Here is an 18,700-nt window from a genome sequence, read left to right on the forward strand (position 1 = left end):
ACTATCATATAATTCGTTGCTTATGTATTTATCGTAAAAATTGTGTTAATAAACTTTCTTTACCCTCAACCATTAACTATTAATATACAGTATATTATGGTATATTATATGTATGATTATATCAACTGTATTAATAGTAAATGTCTAAATCCAGAAACAAAGTTTTAAGCACCAGCTTTCAAATACATCGTTGTACTGTATTGTGTTGTTATGCTGAATTTAGTTAAGTGGCAAGAAAAAGATTTGCATTCCATTAATGCAATCTACATTATATACATTTTATACTGTACGTTCTTGTTGGATATTTTCTATAGGTGGTTACTTTCTTTAGTGTTCTTTGAAATATTCACTTTACCAATCAGAACGAACCAAGTTGATTGGTTGGCATTGTCAACATCATCGAAACTAAAGCTTGGAAGTTGGAACTGAAATGTAATCCATGTGTGGCCCTATTTTACTCAACTCAACATAACCACAACATAATATAGCTAAGATACCTACAATTTATTTATTTTTCTACTAATTAAATTTGATATTAGTTATAATGGGAGCCGAAGTGAGGTGGTTGTGTTTTAGTGCATTACTACTTTGTTTGTTGAGTGGCATTTTAAGTAATGCTCCATTCTCTAGATTTGAGTACAAATTTAGTTTTAAACCTCCTTACTTAGCACAAAAAGATGGGAAAGTGCCGTTTTGGGAATATGGAGGAAGTAAGTATATAATGTACAACCTAAACACATTACTTAAATATTTAAATGTTATATTTTCTTAGGAATGTAACTTTGATCACATTTTCTTCAGGCCTAGGGCCTACATATGCTTAGTAGTTAGGCCTAACTTACCAAATGTGCTATGTTAGGTGCGACCTCAACTTCTGACATATTGCCAGCTTTTCCATCGACTTGTAACTGGTATTAAAATGTCATGTTTATATTAACCCTCCGAGTGTCCATAGTTTAGGCCTTAATGTCCGCCTATTTTTGGCGCATTTGCAAGGTTTTATTAAAACGGATCTGCGAAGCTTAAAACAATATTAATTCTACTGTTCTATATACCATTTTGTTTGGAAAATCATGGGCTTCAATATTATACATAAAACATAAGGAACATTAATCAATATTTTCAATTCGATAGTTTCAACCGATATTAGCATAGCCCAATTAAGAAACTGTACCCTTTGTTTCAACAAAATTTTTAGGTAAAAAAAATATTTTGGAAAATTAAAAAAAAAAATAAGTTTGCGCTCAATGAAGTTGTACAAATTATAGGCCTATAAATATTTGAAAATAGCCACTTTGTTCTAAATTTTATGAGGATTACAAATATATAGTAATATAAGGAAGTAGATTTGCAAATAAATAAGTTATGGGCAAAAAACAGATTTCAGTACATAGCGTTTAGCTAAGAATGCATAGCCTAACCATAGCTAGGAATCTGGCTGATAATTTACATCAATATCACTAACCTACTTCTTCAGGATCATCAACTAGCCCTTCAAAATCACTTAAATCTTCTTATAATGCACCACGTATATCACTACTTTTGATTTTTAACACTAAAACAATGATAAAAGTAATAAAACACATCAGTCATCGGTCCGAGGTTAACCAAGCTGTTTACAAATACACACGTCAGCTATCTGCTACAATATTTTCGGAACTAAAATGAATAGCGCTTAGAGACAGACCTCCGGAGAAAGCTCTGAATCTAACAAAAAGAACGATACCTAACTCGATCCAGTTCAATCCGATTCAGTCAGTCATAGAGCCTTCGCCGTAAACGATGTTCGTGTGTCGAAAAATCGACAAGTGACACTACACGAAGTGTGTCGTGAGTCGATTTTTCGACTAGTGACGCTCGGAGGGTTAATAGATACACCTTTACTCGGGTCTCAATAAGCCTAAAACAAGCTTACCAATTAAATTTTAACATTTAAAAAATATCTGTAGGCCTACGCCTAGGCCCTAGTCTATTTCTTGTTCCTTTTTATTGGATCACATACTGAAATCCCTTCACATGACCAAAAATCATCTTTAGGAAAACAGTGTGGTGGTTAAAAGTTAAAGCGAGACTCATTCAAACATAAGTTAAGTAAAAAAAAATAATAAATAGCCTACAGCATTGATCCCTCTGATTGGGCCTAGGCCAACTGCTACAGCATTGATCCGTCTGATTAGGCCGAGGCCAACTGCTACAGCATTGATCCGTCTGATTAGGCCGAGGCCAACTGCGTCAAGATGAAAGTGTAGACGGTTGATAGGCTTGTCGCTGAATTGTATTTAGCTTTGGAAAGTAGGTGCCTTGCTCAAATCACATTATGTGATTTGAGTACTTAAAGGCATTTGACTGTGTCTCACATGATGTTCTTTTTAAGAAACTTGAATTCGATGGTGTTAGAGATTGTGATCTAAATTTTTTCAAGTCATATTTAACAGGCAGATCTCAGTTGGTAGATATTAGGGGAAATGTTTCTTAAGTTTCAGAGGTCAAGCATGGTGTACCGCAGGGGTCAATATTGGGGCCCATTTTATTTTTGATATTGATAAATGATGTTAGCTTTAATCTGGACTGTTTTTCTACTGTATATGCAGATGATACATCATTGGTCTCTTATCATAATAACCCTGATGTACTAAGTAATATGGTCAAAGATAGTTTTGAAAGAGCTGTGTATTGGTTTACTGTCAATGGGCTTTTTATGAATGAAGAGAAAACTAAAAACATGCTTGTGTCTATGACTAATAACAGATCAAATCAAAACCTGGAAAGTAGTGTAACACTGTTGGGAATTTCTATTGATAGTAAATTGTCATGGAAGAATCATATTGAATTAGTTTGTAAAAAATTATCAAGAGTGATATGTTTATTGTGTAAGTTAAGAAAAATGTTACCTGACGTTTATTTAAAGATGGCTTATTATGCATTCTTTGAAAGTATATTGAGGTATGGTTTGGTATATGGTTTTTATAATATTGTCTGGGGTAATGGCATTGGTATCGATGATGTCTTGATATTACAGAAAAAAGCAGTTAGACTTATAACTGGTTCATCTTTCCCGGCACATTGTAGGCCTTTGTTTGTGCAAACAGGTATTTTGACTGTGATTAATCTTTACATTTATGAAGTTATAAGGCTAGTGAGAAAAGATATTGATAAATAAGTTATATGTCTAGGACTGATGTTCATGATCACTTTACTAGGTTTAGGAACAAAATTGACATATCTAGATGTAGATTGACAAGAACACAAAAGTATCATCACACTCTAGGTTTAAAGCTTTACAATAAACTGCCAAACTACGTTGTAGATATTACTAGTGATAAGGTATTCTTTGAAATTCTGTATAAATGGCTCCTAGAAAACCCAATGTACCAGATTGATGAGTTTTTAAATTCTGAAATAGTTATTTGAATATGCTGTCATCCTACATAGCTTTAAATAGAAAATAGTATTAGCTTTAAAGCCTGACACTTGTTTAGACTAATTTGACGAGATCTATTGTAAACAATGTATTTACTTAATGGTCAATAAATTTCTTATTCTTATTAAAAACTAGGCTATTTAACTCATACAACAAACTTAAGCTAGGCCTATAGCTTATTTTCATTTTTGTTTTTTTTAAATTTGATTAGGTTATATAACTTGAATAAATTTAAATAACTTTAAATTTTTTGTAGTACAGTTATATAGGCCTAGGGCCTATGAACTCATTTTAGGCCCATTAAAAGTTGTGTGGTCTGGCGAGAACATTTATCCATGGAACACATTTGAATTTTTTATTGTGCTTACAGTTTGTAATTGTTATTTGCAGTAACGGTGATGTTTAGTACTTACTATATAAATACCCAGGGCCCGCAGCTTTGGAAGGTAAAAAATTTAACAATGTTATCGGCAAACCGCATATGAATATTTTACGGAAAACTTGTATACATTTACCTTATCAATTAGGCCTACAATGACTAAGTTATTGTAAAGAAGGGCAATCTATAGCTTCGTTTTATTCATTAAATAAATACCGTTATTTAATATACTACTCGTAAGTTACTATATTACTAATTTTACATCTGGCAAGTGACTTGTTGGCAATACTGCGAGTCCGGGACACACACTGCGCATTCGCCCACACGCCTCACCTACACTTGCTTGTTTCTATCTTCAAAGCTCAAACTCTTTCGTCAACTCATAGTCGTTTTTGATGTCCGTTGTGAGTCGTCATAAATTCAATGTTTTTAGTAATTTAGTTCAGTGTAGTTGTTACGTTACGATTAGCTCAGTGTTGTGCGAATTTGAACTGTGAATATAGACGTGGTTTTGATGATATGCTAACAGCGTAACATTACTAAGTTAAGTTAACATGGTTTAGGCTACATTGACCATCTATGGACCCTTTCATATATTTAAACAAACTCAATACTGTATGTAGAGGGTTTATAAAAAATACTTGCAAAACGTTCGATATTGATATATCGTACGTTGGGTTTATTGACCCCCAAATACTTTTTTTGGGGAGGGGGCGAAAATTTAAATCTCGCCCCGGGCGTATATTACCCTCGGGGCGGCCCTGTAAATACCTTTAACTTATGTATTTCTTTCATTTAAATTATTTTAACACTGTCTTTATTTTAACACATAAGTTAATAGGCCTATAGGATTAAGTTATTTGACCCTATAATAACATAAAATGTTGTAATTTCTTTCCAAACCATTTTGTAGAGCTTTAAAAAAATAGGCTAATTTAGTTTGTTGAAGCGTTTACGCTTAACAGGTTTAAGTAGAAAAAAACAACTGTACCGGTAAATTTAAAGTTCCCACGTTATTGTTGTAGCCTAGACAATATGTAAACTTAAACCGGCCTGTAAACTAAACTAACTAGGCTTATTGATATTTCACTAAAATACCCCCGCCACAGCAAACCTGCAGACTAAGCGAATTTCCATTTGCCTGAATTGATTTTAAATTAAATCTATTTAAATAACATTAGTTTAACCTAGGTTTGCTGCTGCAGGGAGGCTAAAAACTGTTTTTTAGTAAAATAATAATAATTTAGAATAAAATAAATAAATTTGCTAGTTTTGATCAAAAACTATCCATAAACAAGCAAACTACATGTTACAATATTCTCCAGAAGAATGAGGTGGGAATTTTATATTAAGTTTTTTTTTTATTTTATCCGTAACCAATAACCGTACAAAAACTCTTTAGTCTTTAATATACTAAATTATTTGTTTTTGAAGCTCTTTATAAAGGTCCTGAGAGAAATTGGGAAATTTTGTGTTTTGAGGGTCAAAAATGAGAAAACCCAATTTTACCCCATAAAGTCCTCTGTAAAACCCTTTTACCATGGTCCAATCATGCTGGTTTGAGAACTCATTCAAGTTTATCCCGCATTACACCTTTACCTAAACCAAATGTTATCAAAATGGGACAAAAGCTCTCAAGTTATCGCGTTTACGGACACATATATAAATCCATAGGGTATACATATATAACATTTTGAACGGTTGGCGTTTTTGGCCTCTAGGCACATCAAAATGAAAAAGAAAACTGGTCCCGGGCCTTGACGCCTACGGTAATATCTACTTCACTTGTAGGGAAATTTGCTATAACACTTTATCATCTTTGCTGCCGCAGCAAACCTAAGTAACTTGTTAAACTAAAGATAGTCTATTTAAATATGGTTATAAATAGGCTATGCCATTTTTAAGGACATATTTGATTGAATATCCAATCAGGCAAATGGAAATTCAGTTAGTTTTCTGCGGCGGGAGTATTTTTTTACAACATAGCCTAATTAAAGTTAAAGAGAGTAAAAAAAAGTTGATAGCCTACCACAAAGCAAGTCATAAAATGTGCAATATAACCCCCTCCTTAAATTGACTTATATCAACCCGATACACAAACTCAACAGGATTAAATTAAATATTTGATAACTGCCACAGGTACAGCACTGTTTGGAACAGTTTAAGCATTTTTCGGACATTGTTTTTTTTTTTGTCTCAATGTCCATATGTGCCTGTTAAATGTTTTGACGACCTCAATAAGCTATGAGAGAGTTCTTGACAAGTATCTTAAGACGGGGAAACGATTCGTCATCCAACCTTGTAATATTTTTAGGAGTCATCAGACAAAATCAAAGTAAAATAACCCCTTATTTATATTTTTGAACCATCTTGTATTTTTCTGATAATGATAGCCATATATCTTACATTGAGTGGTCTCTGCTAGGCTAAGTGCTGTAAATCAATTGAAGTCTTGGTGGACTGGTACTTCTATGTGTCAAAACTGCATTGCCAAAATTTCAGCAAGCAACATCAACAGTTTAAATGATGAGTAGTTGAGTAGGGACCTTTCAGGCCTAAACTTCTACGTAGGCTTATTTAAAATGTGTTGATTTCCTATTAAAGTGCTGAACTGTCCACACATTAACTTTGTATTTCGGCCCCTAAAGCCACAACAACGTGTTGGTTTTGGGACTTTCTGCAATGGACTTGAATTATATCTCAAAATCTTTATACGTGAATTAAGTTTAACATTATTTCTGGGGAAATATTTGAGCATTTCAGGCTTGTTTAAAAATTTGTTCTCAATTTATTTTGAATATTCTTTGAATATATGTTATAAGCTATGAAATGATTTTTTTGTTACATGTAACTTTGATAGTCAATATATTGGAATAATAGGAGCGAGTTTTTACTTAGTAGCTGCAGAGCTGCTTTAATTTTATTTTCGGTCACTCAACCAAAAATATAGGTTTTTTTTACTTCTGCTGGGGTCACATCAAACATCTTGGCCCTTGGGTCCCAGGTTGAAATTGGGTTTATTTAAAAAGAGATGATTAAAAAAAGACAAATGTTTATAACATTACTCATAAATGGTCATAAAATATTGTCCATTATTTCCTGAGATTATGGTGAAATTATAAACGTCTCCTGTAGGCCTACTGCAAACGTATCCTGTAGTGAAATTATCACCCACCTATTTGTAGCAAAAATCGTGAATTTCCAATTGCACATTCTTTGTAGACGCTTTCTGCGACCGTGGTTTCCTGTGTATTCTACAGCTTATTTTACAATAGCCTAATCCTCCTGAAGGCCTCTCCATTGGTAAATGTTCACTCTTAAAAACATAGTTCAGGACTTTTTTTTTGTCACATCTAGTAGGCCTACTCTAAGTAAACTGACCTTGATGACTTGACATAGGAGCTTCTATATTTTGAGTACAAATCAACCTAAGAATCTGTCCAGATTGTGCAGGGCTTTTGATTTATTAAATAATTTCCCATACTTTATTAATAATACTTTATTATAATTATTAACCTACTGTATTAATAATATGAAATGGAAATGATTAATCTTTGGAAATTTATTGCATTATGTTCCTACTCTCAGCTGTCCCAGTAAAGTAGCTGTAAAGTTAATAAATCTTTCGTTAAAACATGTTATCTGAGAACTAAGCCAGTTAAAACTATCTGAACTGAAAAAAATTGATATAAAAAGTAAGTCCCTGATCTTACATAAACTTCTACTCTGGATTTTTCAAAAGCTTAAGAAACCTCTTTTTTTCTCAATTTTAACTGGAAGGTGTTTTTGCTTTATCATGCCTTTATCTCCTCACTTAGTAAGCGATTATATATTTTAACTGCAGAACGGCAATGGTTCTTCATGTTTCTAATATTTAAGCTCTCTAGTTCTTCTATTATTTCACAGGTCCTCAATCATGACGAAGGAGACTTTCAAACTGCAAAATCACTTGACCCCAGTTAGACTGGATTTTAGAATCTAAGATGCTTTATAGTAGATATGGAATCTTGGTTTAATCAAAATACAGTAGGTAGGTAGGTTTGATGTTAGTGAGAAATAACATTTTTTGCCCTAACATCCTATTTATCAAACATAGCAGTATATCTATGCTGTATATAATTGCATACTGTCAAATTGAAGAGTCCTTATCGAATGGCATTGATGTAGTATGTGGCATACTTATACATTAGTATGTGAGTCATAGTTGATTTGAATGAGTATAGCTTAATCAGTAATAGATGGGTTACTTAGACTGGGACCTGTTTTATCATTCAAGTTAATGGAAAAACTGGTCATAGTCTAAAATCCATAAATATTTAACTAATCCTTTTCTACTTTAGAAAAATAGTTAATCAACAAGATAAGAACCAAGCATATAAGTCATGCCTTGTCAATCATCCATATTAATTTAAGATAAAGGGACTGCATCTTATATTTAGGTAAAATATATTTTGTCTATTTATAGATTTACAATCAAATCGTTACAGTTTCTATAATAATTGCTTAAATAATACAATAAAAGGCTTAAATTACCTGTATCCGTCAAATGATCCTGGTTTGTAGTTGGTTGACTACAGCTGTTTCATGTTAATATTAAGACATCTTCAGGTTAAATTGTTTTTACCTTGTTTTGAACTTTAAACCTTATGACGACCATTCTATGGAATAAATCAATGCAACAATTTGACATGAAGATGTGTTAATATTAACATGAAACAGCTGTAGTCAACCAACTACAAACCAGGATCATTTGACGGATACAGGTAATTTAAACCTTTTGTTGTAAAAATTAGTGATCCAGAGGCTATACCATAAAAATGAGCTTAAATAATGTGTGAATGTGTTTTTATGCTAATTGTGTTGCAGTTTTTTTCCGTAAAGAATTGAACTTTCATTATTTTCAAAAGTTTTTACTTTAAGAGGGCTCTACACCTTTACCAAACGACTGATCACCACCTGACCACCTCCGTATTACTCAAATTCTGAGCTTATTAAAGCACTTATCGACTTTCAGTGAATGGGAAAATGTTTCTAATGAAATAAACTAGGTTTTTAACATATTTTAAAGTATTTAATTTTTACGAAACATATTTTATTCAGGGTTAAAGGCAATGAAAATTGGTTATCTTCTTCTACATAAACCTTAAGAATTTAAACAAAATTAGAAGTTTTTCCGTTTTAAAACCCTTATTAGACATTGCAGATAATTTCCCCCTTGGTAGAACTTGACAAAAACCAATAGTTAACTCATAAATTGAGTAATTTGTGAGGGTTGTTTGCAAAACACCCCTGTACGAAGGACGCTCTGGCGAGCGTTGATGGAACTATCACCGCCGAGGAGATATTCGTCAGTGTTGCCAACCTGTTTCTCTGCCCATTAGGACATGGGACGGGTGTAATTCCCCAGAAAGGCTCACTGTGTCCTTGAATTGGATAACTATAAAGACACAATATTTGTCACTTGACCCATATCGTAATTCTTGATAAATGGCTAAGTCAAAGCATTATATTCGGGCTTTTACCATTCAGTGAATAATATGATCGATAACGTAAAAAAAATATGATTAAACCTAATAAATGGTAATACACAAACATTTGACTCAAATTAGTCCTTCCATAATTTTGTTATGGTTATTTTTACAATAAAAAGTATAACTTCAATAACATCGGGATTTTAAAGTTTGCAATCACTATTGAGATGCAATGTGAAGTTTCTGCAATCATTACTTAGTACCGGAAGATCGAGCCTTGCTCGGTTGTGGTTAATTGGGTTTAATCGGACGATATCGTAAACAGACATGCTTAGTTTAAGTGCTTCTCGCACAGATTTGTTCTACTGTATACCAATTAAACCCCCAGATGTAATTATTATACTTGGAATGCCTCTATACTTCGAGGATTATGTTTTGGTGTGAGAGGGCTAAGTAATATAATCAGTATTTGATCGGAACTATTTCCCCCTATATCGAGTAATCTTCAGTGTAGGTAATCTTTTCTCAATTGTAGACTCTCGCTCATCTGTATCGGCCTTGTCTGGACTCCCGCTAGTCCGGATCGGCAATTGTGATTTTTTTTTAGCGGCACAGTACAGTAGAACTCCGATTATCCAAGCTAAACGTGACCAAGACTACCAAGGATAACCAAGAAATCGGATAACATGGCAGTAAAAATTATTACCGGTGGAACTGCATTTGCCCGGCTATCAATACTGTGGCCTGGACCTGGAACAAAATTGAAAAAATGGGTTTATACAGTACTGTATTAACCGTTCCATATAATCAACATTTCTTGTAAATATTTTATCATTTTTCAAAATCTGATATGGTTTTTTCATATTTTCTACAAATGTTTCACACTTATAGCCGCATTAGGTTGTCCATGTTGATCTTCGTCAATGATAATGTACCGTGCATGGTACCACCCATTGTCGCCAGTACATTTACAAATTTCAGTAATTTTTTAATAGTGAAAACATTTTTTTTACATTACATAAGAGCTACCTGATTTCCTGCGTAACCTCTCTGTCACAATTTTATTTGCTTCAACTGGCATCAATTTGGTTAGTTACTGTTATATATAACGTAAATTATATTGACCTGAAAAAAATGCAGAGTTGAAAGGCCTGATGTGTTGTTCCGATGGTCTTTTGTTTCCCTTAATTGTGAATAATAGTTGAAACCTTCAATGAAGGTTTTAGTAAAGGTTTCTTGGATGCAGTCATATTCTAATAAATCACTTGACTTTTATGGATACATATATGTAATGTCCTTGGTGTACCAGTTTTATTCAGTCTTGAAGGGCTTTCCTCTGCAATGATCACAAAGTTAAGTCCACGTTTCCTACAAAAATAGTAGCACTTCGGCTAACATCCTCGTTCATCGTTTGTAGGAATCTTCATATTGTAGATTTTCTTCATTATATAGGCTAATAACAATTAATAGTAAATTCTTAAAAAAAAAAACATTATCTCTATTTTTTTCTACTTGAGGGTGTTCAATGACTTCCCTATGTTTCCATAGTAAACAAATCGGCTCTTTCAATGATTGTTCAAGAATTAATATAGGTATAGAATTAGCCCCATGTCAAACCATGTTAAATGAGATTTAGTTGCTTTTGTATTTTCTTTATGTTGTCTATTTCGAGCGTTATGTCATAACTTGGCCAGTCAGTTACCTTTTTAAAAGCCTTGTCCGGTACTAATTTTGCAATCGGTTTTAAACTAACTTCTCGATGAGCTAGACTTGAAACTTCACACATAGCTCATAAATGAATGACAATGCAATATTATATCATTTTATTTTCATAGCTAGTTTTTATTAGCTCACTTTCTTGTCCGGTTTTATTTTATCATTTTATTTTCATATTTCCCTTGAGCTATAAGCACCATGGGCTTCCGAAGTTTCAATGTTTACATTTTGGAAGAATGTAAATAATATATCAACTGAAGTCAGCTGTAAATACTATGATTTGAAAGTTTGTTCAAAGAGCAGAGGTTAAGAGGTACAGTTTCTGCTCCCGAGAGATTTAAAAAATAATCAAAATTTCAAAGTAAAGATAAAGATCTGATTACAGATTATCAATTGCATGCGCCCCACATTTTTGTTTTCAATCTTACAAGTATTTTTTTCTCTACACATAGCCTATTTATAAATTATTTTCTACTTTTTAGTGCGTTAAAAAACGTGGTATTAAAAAAAAATTATATACAGGGGGTCCCGTAAGTAAACAGCCAAACTCCGGGAAATGGTTCTATGAGTCAAAATGAAGAGAAAATCAAGAATAACATTTTTTCCAAAATCGCTTCGTTAACCAGATATCCGCCATTTTGTATATTTTATATAAACATTTTTATTTTTGAATTGTTTCAACCGATCTTTATAAAACTTGGTATGTAGGTTAAGGTAAAAAATACCAATGTTAGAAAAAAGATTCATCTTGATTCAACTTAAAATTTCAAAATGGTGGCCATTTTAATTTTTTAAACTTAAATTACTCATAAACGGCTAATGTTATGGAAAAATGTCAAGTACACTTTTATTTAGCATTTTTAATTCCCTATCAAACAATACCAAGTTCAAAAAGATCGAATAAGAAATACCTGAAATTTCACGATTTTTAGTTGTAAAATGGGGTAGAATAAGGCAGAAGCTAGTCAGGTTTGCCCCATTTTACAACTAAAAATTGTAATATTTCAGCTGTAAAAAAAAAGTCTGTAAACATTTCTGCTAGAATGCTCATTTGTGTGTTAAACTAATTTTGGCTGTGCAAATGATATCTCAAATTAAAATTATTTTCTCAAATTGCAGTATGATAACTATAATATACAAAGTTTTTTTTTGACGATAAAATTAAGCCATAGGCATATAACAGTAAATTAAACATTATACAGATATTCTTTGAAACTATTTTATCATAGTCACAGAAGATAAATCTGTATACAATCTTCTGATTGGTTTGGATTGCTCAAATAAATACTATCTTTCTGTAGATTCTTCCTAATGAGTGTAAAAGTTAAATTTAAGAGTGTGAAACATTGTCCTAAAAGGTTGAAAAATTAAACTTGAAGGAAACAATCCTGTGTTTAGGTCTTATTGTTTTGATACAATTGAAAGTATCATTAGAAGATAAATCAATATAATTGGCCGTATCTAATTTATAATATCTTCCCAAGCATTATCCCCATCACCAAGTAGCAGGATTGCTATTATGCACATTTTCATATAGCAAAAACTAGTTCCGAGTTTATGCCTAGCTAGGAAAAAACCAATCTTATCCTATAGACTCATTGGATTTTTGCTAGAAATCTTTTCACCATTTTGATGAAGCACCCAAATGTTGAAAATATCATAATTTTTTAAACATCCCTTTTGAGATTGTATTTACCGAAAGATTATTTCTTGTTAAGTTTATAGAATATAGATTAATTTAAACTATTTACAGATGCGATTGCCAGTGCACAAAATGTGAGAGTTGCGCCATCACTAAGAAGCCAGAAGGGTGAGAATTGTTTTGAAATAATTGTAGGGTAGTTATATAGGATTAGTTATATAGGTTATATATAGGTAAGTTATAAGTTATATAGGTAGATAGGATAGTTATATTCTGAATGCCGGCATTTTTCCTAGAAGCATGATGCTATTAAATAAAGAACAAAATAAATTTTAAGTGGTTCTACAATTGAATATAGCCTAGGCCTGCCTATCAGCGTTTCAAATTAATAAAAATACAATAATTGTATTTTTGACATAATCTTATCTTAGGAAAACCCCTTTTTGGTACAACTCATAGATTTTAAAACTTGACAGGTGTTGTCTGATAGCCTATTTGAAGCAATAAATTTTATTTTTCATAAGAAATGTCTTGTAAAAAATTGTCAAATTGCCAAAAAAAGTTACACTTTTAAGCACTGTCTTAAATACAAACTGATCAACTTTTATATTCAAATGGATTAAAATACCGAAATGAATAGTATTTGTCTATTTAAATGAATTAACAAACAACATAACTGAACTGTATAGAACAATTGTTCATATCTGCTCAGTATTGTCATATCCATAGTAACTATGACACATTTCACATTTGTGTCAATAAGCAACATTCACATTACTTTTGTCATAACAAATCTAAATATCTAGACATTTCTCATATAGGTAGGCTATTAAGTTTATTTGTATGTCAGCTGGAATATAGTGCTGGCCCAAAAATATAACAGTGCAAAGTTTTCCTTTTTAAAACTCTTTGTGGTCTCTAACTAATCATAATCAACATATTTATTTGTTTAGGTGCAATATGGTCAAAGCTAAAAACCAACTTTCAATGGTGGGAAGTTGACATTCTGTTCCGAATCACTGGCAGAGGTCGGATTGGAGCTGATGGATTGGTAAGTTTTCCGAGTTCTCAAAAATTTTTCTATAGTTGAACCTTAGGCTGTTTAGATACTTTGAGTTATGTCATGTTTAATGGTATGCATAGTTAAAGATTCAATTAGTCAAACAAAATTGGAAAGTGTAGGAATATGCAGAATGGAGTTGGTTGAGACAAGATAGGGATAGAACTTTTAATCCCAAAAATTTATAACTACAATTAGTGAAGTTTTTTATTTCACAATTAGCTTCATAACACATTTGACACATGTAATGGTAATAATTAAAAAGTGTTAAAAAACAATCATACAATTGTAGTTTAAAAGACGATTGTTTATTTTGGCAGACAAATAACGCAGGTAGGAAAGATTGAAGTTAACAGAAGTTGCCAACCTTAGCAAACAACCTTGCTACTATGTATCATAGCTCATTAATTCTTAACATACTCTGATTTCACAATAGGTCCTGTTTTAATTTCAAATGATTTCTGTTCTATTATCTGACTTTACTTTTTGACTTTTTGATGCACTACTGGGAGCAAAAAATATATTTATAAAACCTATATCTTAGTTTTAATTTGTAAGTAAGGATTTCAAAATTAGTTGGAAGTATACCAGAATAAGACTCAAAATAAAAGTGTTTGTCAAATTGTCTCTTAAAAAGTTATGCACATATAGTTATCTACATATTTTGCATTATGCACAATAACTGTACTGCTAATTCAGTAGCAACTGTAAGTTCTAGTGTCGTTTAAAGGCTTCAGTTTCACTCAGTCCTGTCTGCTGATGGTAGCTCAGTTGACTAAGGCGTTGCAGTGACGAGTGTAGGGCTGAGGTCTTTCTACATGGGCAGATTCAAATCCTGCACATGTGCAATCTATGTCTTACTAGTATTTAGCTTAGCTGGTGAAAGAGCCCACCTTAATGAAAGGTTTACAGTATATTTGGAAGTTGATGGAATTAGTGATTTTAATAAGGATTACACTCAACCCCTCTTTTGCTTCTTTTTAAACACTAGTATGAGGATGAGGACACAGGTTTTTCTTTTTGGGCTCTTATTTTGAATTAATATGGTTATATCGGGTTAAAAGATATAGCCTAAAATTTTTAAGGCATAATAATAGGACATTTAAAAAGATAGTGGTTATAAATCAGCAAAGTAGATAAGAGCTATCACATCTTAAGCGACCAAATGTTACTTAGTATTGTGAAATGCAGTAGTATGAGTGTTAATAAAGATACCTGGTTCCAATATATCTTCCACTAACCATCACTAAATCACAAACATTTCCTGTCCTAGTTCAAACTCTATTGGATAGAAGATAACTACTTTGTCAAATTGCACAATAACACCTTAGCTGCCTATCACAGCCAGCTTTTGTGATGTTTAATATATCTAATTAATATAGTGAACAGAGAAATAATTGTGTAAATGGACTTATTCTGATTCGTAATAGTAACTTGATATAGCTAACGTGAATCAAATATTAAATGCATAAATTTGGAATATTGATCACCAGACCACGACCATTTGGTAAACCTATTGTCTATTGTCGAGCCTACACCCTTCCCCAACCCCTACTATAATATCTACTCATTCTATTGGTACTCATCCAATATGAAGATGTCCTCTTTCACACACACACACACACACTACATTCCACTACTTCGTTGTCTCTTTGCGCGGGTGAATCTTTTGGCTGCGTGCTCACCTAGTCTAGTTGCGTAACGTGACCTTACGCGTTGGACTTGTGTCTTGTAGCGGATCGCTACATAAGGAATGGAGTATTTGGGCTATCATTAAATTGGCTTACCATATTTTACAAAGCGATCCTTTAAGCGAAATGTAAAGCAGTCAAATGTGTACTTACCCAAGCTGGAGACCCAAACAGGTGGTTCAGGTGGTCTGAACTGTATTAAAACAAGTATGGGAGTTATGAGCAAAGTCCTACCTCTATTACCGGTAACACATTTGTGGCAATTCCTAAGTTAACTTGGGTTTGTTTCCCAGTAGTTTTTAATTTTCGATTTTTCTTTCAGGCATTCTGGTTCACTCAGAACAAAGGAGATTATGATGGAGAGGTGTTCGGAAGCTCGGACAAATGGGTTGGTCTCGGAGTTTTCTTTGACTCTTTTGATAATGATAACAAACACAATAACCCATACATCATGGCCGTCATCAACGATGGAACCCGACAGTTTGACCATGCTAAGTAAGAAATAAATGCAGTTTATTAAAAAAAAAAAAAAAAAAAAAAAAAAAACTGTAGCATTAGAACAGAACACAACCCACCATGGTCTTTGTAGATTGATTGTGAATGGTCAATCTGGTTTCATCAAAACATGGATTTCCCAGAGTTGGTTATAAGTTTGCCATACCACTATCAAGACTGGTGGCTAGCGGAAAATGTTTGGCTACTGTTGCTTTTTCATATTTCTAGGGGTGGCTGAGTAGCCGAGTTAACAGTGCTCAAACAGTATCCTAAGGATCCCATGAGGGATGGATGCTATAGCCAGTTCCTATACCCTATGTTGATTCTATACCCAGTTATTGGGCTATTTAATTAGTGATGCAATCTAATAGCTGGGTGACATTACACATTAACAATACAGGTGTATGGACCATCATCTCACAAAACTATAACATACGTCATGATATAGAAAGACACTCTGACAAAATATAAATGATTTAAAACATTTTTGTTGAAAGTTTCAGATCTTTTGACAATATTTATTACTAACAATATACTATTTTACACTATAGGCGAATACATTACACGGTTTTAAATTTCAACAGTTTGGCCAGGGTAACTTCAAAATATTAAATTGTAGGCCTATCATAACATTTAAAGATAAAATTAGATGCATTAAACGGGTTGTGAACTTAGCAATAGTAACATAATATCTAAAACAGTCAAAAATGAACTACTAGCCTATTTACTGGCATAAATTGCTCATAATATGGACAAGGAAATCTAACTTGATTCCTGTCGTCTTTTAAAATGCGAAGTCTTAACATAACTTTCTAATCTATACAAAACAATTTAAAAACAACTCTTTAAGCTTGTTTAAAACTTTTTAAGTGAACTTAGCTGAACTTAGTCTTATAGTTTGTAGGTCTCATTCCACCCTCTTATTCTACCGGTGTGAGCAAATTAAAATGTTCAGTATAAATCTTTTCAAGGTTTTTAATTCTTCACTCTAAACATATCTTTAGTTGTAAAATAGGTGCCATGCTTAACAATATAATGCTTCACATAAAACATATGAAACGGGCAAGCTATTCACTGATATTTCCAACAATACACGTTCTTCTAATGTATTATGGAAAATCAATATTTTTCACCTAAAAGTCATATATATGTCATATCCTGCTTTGCATACTCCTCCTTACTAGTTTACCATTTTGAGGTAAAACCCTATGGCTGTCCAAAGTTTGTAATGTTCAGGTACTGATGTGAATTTTTTTATGAAACGTCCACAATGTAGGCATTATCTTCTTGATGGTCTGAGCTATAAGCTGTATACAGTTTTATTTCAATTGAGCCCCAGATGAATGCAATCATAGTGTGGAGGCACATTCATAACATTTTGTTTGTGTATTGGTAAACTTGTGTTCTTATTGACTAGTGTATTTATATGATCCAGTTAATCAGCTGTCGACAAGAATATAAATAATTACTGTTCCACTTTTGTTGATTTTCAACTTACAACTTTTACAGTGACGGAGGAAGCCAGATGATCGGTGGATGTTTGCGTGATTTCCGAAACAAGCCTTTCCCAACAAGAGCTAAAATTGAATACTACATGAACACATTGACGGTAAGTTCATATTATAGTATTGGCAGTTATTAGTAATTAATCTATTAATCTTATATTATAACAACGCCTGCTTGTATATTTTACGTGGGTCGTCCAAAAAGTAAAGAACTTTTTAGCATGGTTAAATAAAAACAAAACATATCCAACGACAAACTTCATTTACAAAGCCACTATACTTTATCCTTATTTTCTATGTAATCCCTATTGTTGTTAGTTAAGACACTTGTTGTAATGTAATGTAATGGAATACAACATCGGAATAGAAAACCTGGTCCCACATTACTTTGAGAGATTTTAGCCATGTTGTCACTTCTTATTTAAGTTTCTCGTCCTTTCCAAACTGTTTCCCCCCCCCCCAAAAAAAATGCCTTTGACTTTGTAAAAAGGTGAAAATCACTCAGTGCTAGGTCAGGGCTGTAACTGATGATGAAAGATTGTCCACTTTAGACTTTGAAGTTCCTGCCACGTTCGTGTTGAAGCATAAGGCCAGGCATTGTCGGGAATGAAAAAGACTTTGGCTGACAGCGTTCAACATCTCATGTTTTGAATGCGACGGAGTTGTTGTCAGTCTCACAATAGGATTCTGAGTTTATTGTTGCACCTCATGACATAAAATCAATATGGATTAATCCCTTACAGTCCCAAAAACTTTTTGAGCACTCAAAAATCAGGTTAAAATTTTCACTTAACATTTTGTAGGATTTCCAAACTATCAATGTAGGCTATATACAGGGTGAATTTTAAATGAGTTCCCCCCCTACTTTTTTCTACATTTCTTAAGATATCATTTCCGGACCATGTCAGATCATTGTTTAGTAGAAAAGACTTGACTAGAGATCATTTAACCCTGTATAGTAGTAAGTACTTCATTTTGACTGGGTATAAATTTTTGGCCGCCATCTTGGATCCGCCATATTGGATACAAAGTTTTTTTTTTCAAATGTAAAGGTAGGGTTGTGACCCATTATTTCAAAACCAGAATTTTACGCTGATTACAATGCCGCAATTAGTTTTTCAAAATCTTGATTCGTTCTAAAGTTATGAGGACTTTTTATAACTTTATTTTTAGCGCATTTTAACATTGTGCATTTACAAACTAAGACCATAATCTGAAAATAGTGCTAGATAAAGAAAAGTATACACCACCATTCATTGTCGACATATTTTCACTTGGTTATGATGGATGTAGTTTTTTCAGCCGTCATCTTGGATCCGC

General features: G+C 32.8%; 1 protein-coding gene across 1 annotated transcript in view; it reads left to right on the plus strand.

Moving 5' to 3' along the window:
• The first annotated feature begins 393 nt into the window (after window positions 1-393).
• The window catches only part of LOC128998051 (protein ERGIC-53-like), a 40,817-nt gene continuing 22,510 nt past the window's right edge, over window positions 394-18,700 (plus strand). The window contains exons 1-5 of the mRNA XM_054424011.1: window positions 394-710; window positions 12,741-12,797; window positions 13,583-13,680; window positions 15,703-15,875; window positions 17,385-17,484. Of these exons, the coding sequence (XP_054279986.1) occupies window positions 545-710; window positions 12,741-12,797; window positions 13,583-13,680; window positions 15,703-15,875; window positions 17,385-17,484 (594 nt within the window). The 5' untranslated portion in view covers window positions 394-544. The remainder of the gene's footprint in view (window positions 711-12,740; window positions 12,798-13,582; window positions 13,681-15,702; window positions 15,876-17,384; window positions 17,485-18,700) is intronic.

Source organism: Macrosteles quadrilineatus, unplaced genomic scaffold, assembly GCF_028750875.1.
Source record: "Macrosteles quadrilineatus isolate MER2022 unplaced genomic scaffold, UCM_ALF_1.0 Scaffold_7__1_contigs__length_78375512, whole genome shotgun sequence".
In the NCBI taxonomy this organism is placed as follows: domain Eukaryota; kingdom Metazoa; phylum Arthropoda; class Insecta; order Hemiptera; family Cicadellidae; genus Macrosteles; species Macrosteles quadrilineatus.